Source organism: Magnolia sinica, chromosome 2 (genome assembly GCF_029962835.1).
Source record: "Magnolia sinica isolate HGM2019 chromosome 2, MsV1, whole genome shotgun sequence".
Lineage (NCBI taxonomy): Eukaryota > Viridiplantae > Streptophyta > Magnoliopsida > Magnoliales > Magnoliaceae > Magnolia > Magnolia sinica.
Window position 1 is genome coordinate 127799518 of NC_080574.1, and position 11159 is coordinate 127810676.

The 11159-nt window shown below is 40.0% G+C and overlaps 1 protein-coding gene across 6 annotated transcripts in view; it reads left to right on the forward strand.

Annotated features, from left to right (window-relative positions):
• LOC131237599 (LEAF RUST 10 DISEASE-RESISTANCE LOCUS RECEPTOR-LIKE PROTEIN KINASE-like 1.2) overlaps positions 1-10957 on the forward strand; it is a 27447-nt gene extending 16490 nt beyond the window's left edge. For 2 of the 6 annotated variants that reach the window (XM_058235458.1, XM_058235460.1), the window contains exons 2-4: positions 8215-8262; positions 8906-9163; positions 9793-10957. In XM_058235458.1, the coding sequence (XP_058091441.1) occupies positions 8215-8262; positions 8906-9163; positions 9793-10718 (1232 nt within the window). In that variant the 3' untranslated portion in view covers positions 10719-10957. Of the gene's footprint in view, positions 1-3642; positions 4802-8214; positions 8263-8905; positions 9164-9792 lie in introns of those variants that run through there. The other 4 variants (XM_058235459.1, XM_058235461.1, XM_058235455.1 and 1 more) reach the window with 3 other exon arrangements.
• Positions 10958-11159: the final 202 nt, after the last annotated feature.

Below are 11159 nucleotides of genomic sequence, written 5' to 3' on the forward strand. Positions count from 1 at the left end.
GGTTATCCTTGTTAGCCCGCCTTCCACTTGCAATGTAATGGAGAACAAGAGAAGTACTACCTTACCTCATGCGAGCCGCGAAGTACCTGTAAATTAATGGAGGTACAAGAGAATACACTGGGGGCGCTGGTTAAGGCCAGAAACCCTCCGATGCTTAAGTCATGCGTATGGACTCATAGTAAGCGTAATATAATCAGTATATTTGTGTGTACTTTATTCCGGGGTGGTATTTATAAGTTTTCTAAGCAATTTCGTATCCAAGTTGATTTGCTAGATACATTGAATGTGTTGTATTGGAGTCGGACTCTTAACTTCAAGAATATATCCGACTTTACCTTGATCAACGTGATCTTCGGCGGATATTTCAGGAGGTAATCCCACCCGTATACGGAGAGAATTCTTCTTTCTATTTCGAGGTCGAGGTCGATGTCGGTATCCGAGGCCTCGAATAGGGAGAGTGTATTTATAAGCTTTCTAGGCGGTCTCGTTTCCAAGTTGATTTGTTGGATACATTGGAGGTGCCGTATTGGAGTCGGACTCTAACTTAAAGAATATATCCGACTTTACCTTGATCAGCGTGATCTTTGGCGGATATATCGTGAGGTAATCCCACCCGTATACGGAGAGAATTCTTCTTTCTATTTCGAGGTTAAAGTCAGTATCCGAGGCCGACTTCAAAGGTTGCGGTCTATGGTCGAAACTAACCTCTAAGTAGAATTGGGTACAAACCAACTCAACTCACCTAACTTGACTCTTCCGACTCATTCGGACTCAACTTGAACCGAACCGAATGGGTGAGTCAGTCCAAACCGAGTAGGCTTTGCCTAATCCGAAGTCAAACCGAGTCGAGTTTTGAGTTACCCAGTAACTTGACCCAAAACTCAATCCGATTAGACTTGACTCGATCTGAAACCGACTCGACTTGGATTCGGGTATCTCTAACCCTGTACGTCACACCTGACGCGACCCCAAGCTCTCTCTTCCTCCCTCATTCTCCTCCTCTTCCAAGCCCAGCAACCACCCATCACTATCACTACCCTTCTCTCTCTCTCTCTCTCTCTCTCTCTCTCTCTCTCTCTCTCTCTTCTAAGCTCAACAGCCTCCCGACAGCCACCCACCACCATCACTGGATTCACCACCCACATCCTCTCTCTCCTCTCCACTCCCTCCCTCCCTCATCTCTCGATCTGAATCGGTGCCAACTTGAACCGACTCAATACTTTTTACCAGGTCGGACTCAGTCCAGATTAGTCCAGGCTAGACCCAGATTCGAATCGATTCAGGCATGCTGGACTTGGTACCGAGTTGAGTCGAGTCGAGTTTGGGTCAGGCCTATTTTAAAATCGAATCGAGTCAGGTTAGCCCTAACTCGGTCCGACTCAACTCGATGCCCAGCTTTACCTCTGATGTCGAGATCGTCCCTTGAGACCGAGGTCGATACCTGATGGCTAAAGTGACAACTGAAGCCAAAGTAGAAAGTAGCCGACACCAAGGTCGGGGTGATTTTTCGGCCCTCTAGCAATCCGTAGTCTGATCAGCTCATCTATCTCATACATTTGTTTAGCTTCATTTTACCAATAACAAATTTTAATATTTTTTAGAGTAAAGTTTATTTAGACTTTTTATTTTTGATAAATTAGGCTTTATAAGAGTTTTGCTAGAATTAAAACTTTTATTATTGTTAGAAATTTACTATTTTTGGTAATTAAAAATTAGGATTTTATTTTTATTTATTAATGATATAATGGAGAAATCCTACACGGTAGGCATTATTCAATAACAATATTCAAGTTCTCTCTTCACTTTTTTAACCCTCTTTCCTACGCTAACTTCAATATTCCATATGCATGATTTGAAGCTACTCATGGGTGGAGCATACTTTTAATACTTGTTCTGAATGGATAAAGGGAAGAAATCATTTTCTTTTCATATGAAAAATAGCCTTGAATCCATAAGGAGAGAAATATCTTAAAATGAGAGAAAATTGATGCTATTCATGAAGTGTTGCTTGAAGTGTTTGAGAGACCTATGGAAGCCAAAAAAAACTCAAACTCTTAATCTGACTTGAAATAGAACGATTTTCTGATATAGTAAAAATACGTAAAAATTGTAAAAATATAACTAAATTTATTAAATTTCATAGGCAAATCTTAGATGGCCAAAATAAAGACTTTGTACCATAATTCGATTTTTAAAACTTTAATAATAGAAGAAAGTAACTTAATGATAATAATAAATTCCAACTTAAAATCATAAGCTGACTTTTAAAATGATTAAATTTTGTGAAGTCTTATGAAAATCAATGAACCTTGGATAATTGACCATAACGTAGAGCCCATTAATAAATTCTCAACAGAATATCATACAATATATGTGTGAATGGATAACTTACCATAAAATTATAGCTGTCGGAAGCTATAGTAAACTCACCCACCACCTATTCTACTTTAGCCTACCTTTTTCTACTAATAACCCACCCAAGTTGCATTGTCGGCGAGAAAGATTGCCTAGTATCGTGTTACCTCACCTAGAAGGCTCTCTCAATCGTCCACAAAATTTCTATAGTATGGTTACCAGCCTCTCCACTTCTACATAGGTCTTAATCAGTGGTCCCAGAGAAGGAAAAATCTGTGGAGGAAAGGAAGGTCTCACTCAGAGGTCCCAGAGAAGGAAAAATATGTGGAGGAAAGGAAACTCCCACTCTTGGAAGAAAAAATCAAAACGAGGGACTTAGACTATTATGTTCCTTTGTGATCATAGTCTTAATGGTGGTGAAAACTCCACCCACATATACCACACATGGAATCAACCTCAACCACTCACATAGTATCCACGTTGGAGATGGAGCATAGCTAAGTCTTACTGATACGATGTCTTAACCATCTAACATCAACTACTTCTTTTGACATGCTGGTCTATTTGTTTTTAACAATCCATTGGTTGGACGGTCCGCGCTATGGGGCCCAAAAGGGTGAGAATTGGATCAACGTTCATACGGTAAATGGAATGCAGGTGTTAGTCTAGCCCCAAAACAACATAGGAACTGGTCCTATTTGGATTGGTGTAAGACTATGCAGGGAAGGACATGATGAGGTCGATCATTGTCTTCCTTAGGGACAACTACTCCATGTCCAACGAGCTCTGCAGATTCCTCACAGAGATTCCTCGAATCCACGAGCAATAAAATAGAAATATTTTTAATAAATTTGAAAATAAATTGATTGATGATAAAATCAAAATTACAATCCTTTAAATAATGAGTATTGAAACATAGGACGAAGTTTTAGACTTAAACTCCAACTCGATCTCCCTAAAAATGTGACTTACTATAAATAATATAGACGGTCATGATTCCTAAGACTTCATGGTTTTCAACCAAAAATAATGTGTCCAATTTGGCCTAACGACGTTGTTCTGGTAATTTTTCTAAGCCCTTTTCATGCCTCCTATGACTCAAAGAATCAATAGTTTGAATAAAACTTAGTATTTACAGTAAAAACAAAAATAAAATGAACTTATGACTGTCGAACTAATTGAATCTCACAAAATCATCCATGACATGACTGTTTTAAGGTTTTAACGGTCTTGATCATTTTTGCCTCCAATGGCCTTCCCAGGTCCATCTTTGCCATGAAAGTGTCCGTGACCCGCTCTAAATCAAGGACTCACTTAAGGAGGTGGACCCCAACATGGAAATGCATGGATCGTTTAAATGATCCTAACCATTAGAAAAATGGATTTGAATATAAGTCGTTGAGCATAATTTGATGGTTTCAGAATGGCTGGGATTTCTTGTTACCATCTGGCCAATTCATGGTGAGGCCTGCCTCTTAATCATTCTAATCATTGATGGGCAAGGCCCAAATAGTGGAGGAGTACGAATTCACTTCAGTGGTCCGCGGACTACAAGATTGGACATGGCTCCATCCAATCCAATTATACAAGTCCTGGGTCATTTGTCAAAGTCTTCCAGTGGTCCAATAAAAATAAAAAAGAATGTCGATTAAAATAGCGGGAGTATTGCTTTATTTTCACTTTTTGTATCAAAAGGAGAAACAGAGCTCACTGCTCTGTTTTATGGCAACTCCTTTCAGTTACATCTCCTTCTTCCTTCTCTCTTCTTTTCTTTTCTACTCGCCCAGTCAAGAACATCATCGCTGTGCACCATGCAAGTCTTTTAGTTGCGGAGTTGTTCCAAAAATCGAATTTCCCTTCAACAACATCACCCATCCTGAATGTGGGGTACAACCAGTCGAATGCGTTGACAACAAGATACTGAAGATCCAATTCGAGAAGCGAGGGAGACCATATATCGTGAAAAGCATTTCATATGAATCAAGGACGGTTGTAATTCAAGATGATGAACTCGCCCGTGAATCGCAACCCAAATTATGCAATTGCCTTCGCAATTTCACCGTACCCACCTCTCATTTCCTGTCTTTTAAGCTTACAACTCCTAACTACACATTCCTCAATTGCAAGCCTCATCAATATAATTCCTCTGAAGATTTCCGTAAGGAGTTCTCCAAGTACATGGGTTGCAAGGACTCTGTTCTTTATTTCCGGCCAGAGAATCAGACGGCTCCTCCTCAACGTCTTCGCAACTGTTCACTCATTACATTTCCTGTGTCTGAATGGTTTGTGGACCCTTATAGATCGAAGATGGACCTAGTGTCTCTGTTGGCTGCCGGTTTCTCACTTGGATGGAATCTCACACACGAGTGCCACAAATGTTATGAAGAAAAACGAGGGCTTTGCGGTTGGAACCATACCACTGGAAACTTCATTTGCTCGAATTCCGGTAACCAGAGTTAGAAATCCAATTTACCGTTTTTGGTTTTTTGAAGCAATGATCAAAGATGCTTCTTGTTTTTGAACCACGATTTTATTTCATGCCTTTGTTGTTTCTTCCTATTTCATCCCAAGACGCAAGCAACAGTTTTTAACAATATAAGAGAGAGAAATTAGAATAATTATGTTACGATTCTAATACAATCTAGATAGCATATTCTGTCGTGGATTCTCTACAAGTCTGTTTTAAATGAATTATTCATAGAATAGATCATAAACCAGAAGAAAAACCATCTGTAATGGACTCCTTTTCTCTAAGTGGATTGTGACAACAAGGCTTCCAATGGATTCTAAAATATGATTTTTATAGTCTTGTACTGACAAAATTTAAAACTTAAACTGCCCACAAATTACAAATTACAAAAATAAAAATAAAAATAAAAATAAATAAATAATTAAATAAAAACTTCAATGATTGAGATGCTTGTTTGCTTACAGCTCAACTGTCTTATGTTTTGGTGTATGAGATCCAACTGGTCTAAAATCTGCAGCCCACTGTAAAAATCCACTAGCACAAAATCAGACCGATCACACACGCACATGGGGTTGAGGCTTAATAAACTAAATTTATGGAGACTGTGTCAACGTTATACGTTTACCATATATGAAAAAAAAACAATACTTCTTTGTTGCTGGTTGTTGTAGCAGTGGTAGCTATTGTCGTAGATTTCGTCATTCGTTGCAATTGCTGATATTGTTGTGGTCGTGGATGTAGCTGAGGATGATGATTTCAAAAAAAAAAAAAAAACCCTCTTAAGTCTCACAAGTGGCTGAAATGCTCGTCTTTTCTTGTACGGATGTCACTGATCTTCTATTTTATATTATGAAGGCATGAAACTGCCCCTTGTGTCAATGGATTAACCCGTGAAGGCAAAAAGGAAATTTTAGATGAAACTGAGGTTAAAGATGGAAATCTTTTAAAGTAGTTGGAGGAGAAATCAAGACCAGGAACAGTAACGACAAGAGGAGAAATGTGGAGGAATCCTCTCTTTGAATCTTGTGATGAAAGAGACAGTGGGCCATGGCCACTATTTCCACGCGGCTTTAATTGAAAAAACGATACACGACGAAAGTCAGTAATATGATACACATTTTCGTCACTTCTTCCCATCAGCCACTCTAATGATGTACACGTGGCGCACATGGATAGGTCTTGACTGATATGATGATCCACAAGTCTTGAGGTAGTAAGACTTTCTCATGATCTAAGGTCGGTAAAAAATAATGATTGATTTTACCATCTAAAAAAGATTAAAAAAGAAAGTTCATCAGAAAGCCTGTATTTGAGTAAATCTAACATGATTTAGATAAAAAAGAAAATTATTCTCTTTTACCATGGCCCACTAAAATTTTAGATCAGGAAAAAGTTGTGCCCCGATAGCTTCTTAGGATGAATGCTACATCAGGAGGACAATTAAGATTTTGAGCTCATACCACTGTCAGACGCGAGTTTTCAAAAAGTTATCCCGAAAACTCGTGAGAACGGCGCTCAGGTGAGCATGGGGCTATATATATATATATATATATATATATATATATATATATATCATGGTCCACCTAATGAACAGTTGGATTTCCTAGATGTGTATTACATGGATAAGACTAGAAGATTTACAGGATTTTCGGCCAGCATTTTTACCCAATGGGCATGGGTTTTCAAGTTCTGACAAGTGAAGCATTGGTGCATCCTGACAAGTGTTTCCCACTGGTTTAGTGGTCCATAGTTGGAGAAAAGAGGCGGAGTAGGTATGAAACGGTTTCACCCCATAAAGCAAGCCTTCCTAGTCAAGGGTCAAGTCATCTACCGCGTCAAACGAGATAATTGATGCCAATCTTTCAAAGAAAAAGCAGTACTTCATTAATTTCTTTTGTTAAATGAAGGAGAAGTCACTCGGTGTTCTGATGGAGTGAACTGAATATGGCAGTTTCTTTCAGTTTCCTCTCTTTGTTCCTTCCTCTCTTGCTCTTCCTTCTCTCCCACCTTGCTCTTCCCTCACCTCTACAAGGACCACCCACCCCCAACCCATCTTGTCGTCCGTCCTTCTGTGGGGAGCTAAACGACGTCGGATTCCCCTTCTCAAACTTCACCCATCCTGAATGTTGGTTCGATGACATCAATTGCCCCGACAACATGAAACCAACTATAAAATTTAAGGATGGGGGAAGGTCGTACGTCGTTAAAAAGATAGTGTATAATGAAAACAGGATTGTTATTCAAGACAAGGGATTCTACAGTCATCCGCAGTCCAACGTCTGCAATGTCCTCTACAATTTTACACTGCCCACCTCTCCTTTCCTTTCCTTTCATCTTGAGACTCATAACTGCACATTCGTCAATTGCAAGGGCGATCATCAGCATCTCTTCAATGATTCCTATAAGGGTGTATATAATTACACAGGTTGTGAAGACCGCATTCTCTACTATTGGCCAGAGGATCTACCACCTCTTCAACACTGTGACGACTGTTTGGTCACTCAGTTTCCAATGTTTCTTCAACAGTTCCTCGACCCAAAAGATCAACTCCACCTCTTAACTCTATTGGATTTCGGTTTCCATCTTCACTGGACTCTAACCAAAGAATGCGATGAATGTTACATGAAGGGAGGCCTTTGTCAACACGATTCTGCCGGGAACTTCATTTGTACAAACCCAACTAATCCCCCTGGTAATTTTAAAAAAAAAAAAAAAAAATCTGCTTTTCCTTGTTAGTGTTTTGCAGCTACGATTGAAGGAGGTGAAGATAAGAGTAGGCTTGCTTTTCTTTCTCCACACCAATTTCCGTTATGTTTAGATCTCCAGCAAATGATGGGGTTTAGGTCTAGAACCGATGGTTCAATTGAAAGGATGGATTATTGGAACATGTTTGTACAATCTCCGCATTGTGAACCTCATCACGAGTCTGTGTGTCACATGTGTGGGAAAAGCTGGCCCCACTGTGTAATAGCTCTGCCCTAAAACTGGGCCTCTCTGCTCTCTGCTAGCTGCAGAAACAAAAATACCACTAAATGGATCCCCTTTTAGCCATCGTTTGGCTCATGCAATATGACCCACAAATAGAGTGGACCAGCCTGATTTTTTTGACATGGTCATCAACGCATTGGCCAACTTGCTGGATGGATCATACATATTACATGTATGCCATTCTGATACTTGTTGAGGAACAGAGCTTCAATGAGTAAATGTCCTTTGTATAATCTCTGATATAAATTGGCAGTTGTTTAATAGTTATATCAGTGATTGATTCATTTTTCTTTTACGGGCAAGAAACCACATATTGCAGTGTAAGAAAATAGGCATTAGCAGTATATTACATTAAAATGATTTTATGTTTTATTGATCTTCTCTATAATATGATTTTACAGGTAGAAATGGTGGCATGGATAAGAAGAAGATCATTGTCATTACCATAGGTATCATACTATGGCCCTGCCTTTCTTTTTCGCTTCTCTGTTTCTCTTCCGGGAGGCTAATTCATTACAATCCTTCATCTCTAACCTTTGAGAGAAAGTAAAACAAATGTTTCAATCCAAGTTCTCCTAAAAAGAAGTTTGCAAACATCCTGAGCTCCATCTGGTCCGCAAAATGATATGGTTTCTTTGAGATGACAATCCGTGATGTTTGGAAACCTGTCCTAATGTTTTTTTTTCTCTAATTTCTAATTAGATTTCCCAGGAATGAGAAATGCTAGTATGCATCATAAAAGGTGAAGTGTGCAGGATTGCCGATCGGGAGGATCACCTGGCCATGTCCCAAATTTGAGGGATTGTATCATAGTGTCCATTTGATCAGTGGCCCGCTTAACTAAAAACAATTTAATGGTCCACATTCAGCTAGAAAAACTCACAACTATATGTTAGGTTGTTCCAATCATTACAATTTTTGGTCTATGGAACATCCATAAGCTGGCCCACAAGCCCATGTTCTGCATACAGACATGAGGAGAGAACTGCATAGAACAACTACAAAGCAAGCTGCATATTAGCATTTCTCTTCCAGTATAACTCCTAGAAACACTCCAGATGATGAAAACATTCCAAAAATTCTTCCTTTCAGGTGCAGGCGCAGGAGCCCTTGTCCTTTTTTTAGCACTCCTAGTCTTCTTACTTTTCCGGCGAATCCGTAACAAGAACCGCCCTTCTATCTCTTCCAATCTCCTCTCTCGATCCATCTCTTCAGACCCTTACTCCAAATCAGAGCTTGAAAAGGGCATCCAAACACAATTCTTCGAGTACAAGGAGCTAGAAGAAGCTACCAACAACTTCGACCCTTCTAAAGAACTCGGAGACGGTGGCTTCGGGACAGTTTACCATGGTAAGTCTATCTCATTTCCTTATAATCCAATCCTATTGTGTTCTTTTGATTTATTGTTGATGACATGATAATAACTACATCAGGTTTGAGTCGAATTTAGACCGGCTTGCCTTTTTAACATGGGTCATTTTTGCAAAATGTACAACCAGAATTTGAAAACTCTGCGTAAAGATGCTCAGCTATACACGTGTGCCGTGAAGGGGCCTTATTTTCAATTTCCATCTTCAAAGCCATGGATGGGATGATTACAAATGTATTACCTTTCAGGAATAATTTTGACCCTCCGTTTTATAAGCTGCTGATCTGATGGTTAAGTTCTCCTATTGGTATGATTATTGTATGGCAGCCTATGGAGTATGGGTTGCAGCCAATGAGCATTCTAGATCAATCAATCGGTTCTTCATGTTGTCTCATAGCTCTTGGATAATTTCTCTTTCAAAAATTACTTAAATCTTGCCAAGTCTTCAAGCTGACCAGATTGATTTCTCAGGCAGATGGTGGGCCTGATCAAGCAGTAAATCAGTCAAATTCAGGATTATGAAATAGGGTTTAGGGCTTTCAAGTATTCTTACTATACCAACACCAGTAATTTATCTTCCACAAGAGCTTATTATTCTTTTTGGATACAGGCAAGCTTCGCGACGGGCGTTTTGTTGCTGTCAAGCGCCTGTATGAAAATAACTACAAGCGTGTTGAACAATTCAAGAATGAAATCGACATCCTTTCTCGCCTGCGCCATCGGAACCTTGTCACCCTATATGGGTGCAGCTCGCGCCACCGTCGTGAGCTACTCCTTGTCTATGAATTCATCCCCAATGGGACCGTTGCGGATCATCTCCATGGCGACCGTGTGCAAGCTGGCACCCTTACATGGTCCATCAGGATGAGCATTGCTGTAGAAACTGCTGATGCACTCGCCTACCTCCATAAGGTTGAGATTATTCACCGCGACGTCAAAACCAACAACATTCTCCTCGATAATAATTTCTGTGTAAAGGTCGCAGATTTTGGCCTGTCGCGTTTGTTCCCCTTGGACGTCACTCATGTGTCCACCGCTCCACAAGGGACCCCCGGCTATGTGGACCCTGACTATCACCGGTGCTACCAACTCACCGACCGGAGTGACGTTTACAGCTTTGGAGTGGTCTTGATTGAACTCATATCATCCATGCCGGCCGTGGACATCAGTAGGCATCGACACGAAATCAATTTGGCCTCCATGGCGATTACCAAGATCCACAACAATGCGCTGCATGAGCTGGTGGACTCCACCCTTGGGTTTGATTCTGATTTTTCTGTGAGGAGGATGATCACATCGGTAGCCCAGTTGGCTTTTAGGTGTTTGCAAGAGGAGAAGGAAGTGAGGCCATCAATGGAGGAGGTTCTTGAGGAACTGAGAGGAATAGAAAGTGAAGAATACAAGGTGGAGAAGATAGAGGAGGTGGGTATTCCGGTGGATGAAACTGCCTTGTTGAAGAACAATCTGCCTCCGTCGCCTGATACTGTGACTAAAGCATGGGATAGTAGGACTACTACACCCAACACTAGTGGGTGATGTGTATACTTGTAGATGGAGTTTTGGTACACAAGACTTCAATAATTAGTCTCTTGTTTATCGATAATCTATTGTAATGTAGTAGCATACACCTCCTCCTTTATTCTTCTTCTTCTAATTGGGTCTTTTTATGAGGACCTGAGAGATGTAATTAAGTTGCTTTTGGCCGAGGGGAATGTATATAGTAATGGAGTTTCTATGGTCTATAGCTTTCAAATTCAGACGGTGATTTTGCTCAATATTTTGAGGCTGTTTGGGTGTTCCCTTATTTATAATATTTTTTAATTCTATTTTAAATAAGAGAAATGCTCTATTGGTTTCAGAGCACTATAAGTGCATTTGTTGACTTGGAGTTGGACAGTCCATTTGATCCATCTAAACTGTCCATTGAGTCCAGAACACGTTTATTAGGCTATCTTACAAAAAACTTACTGATCCCTT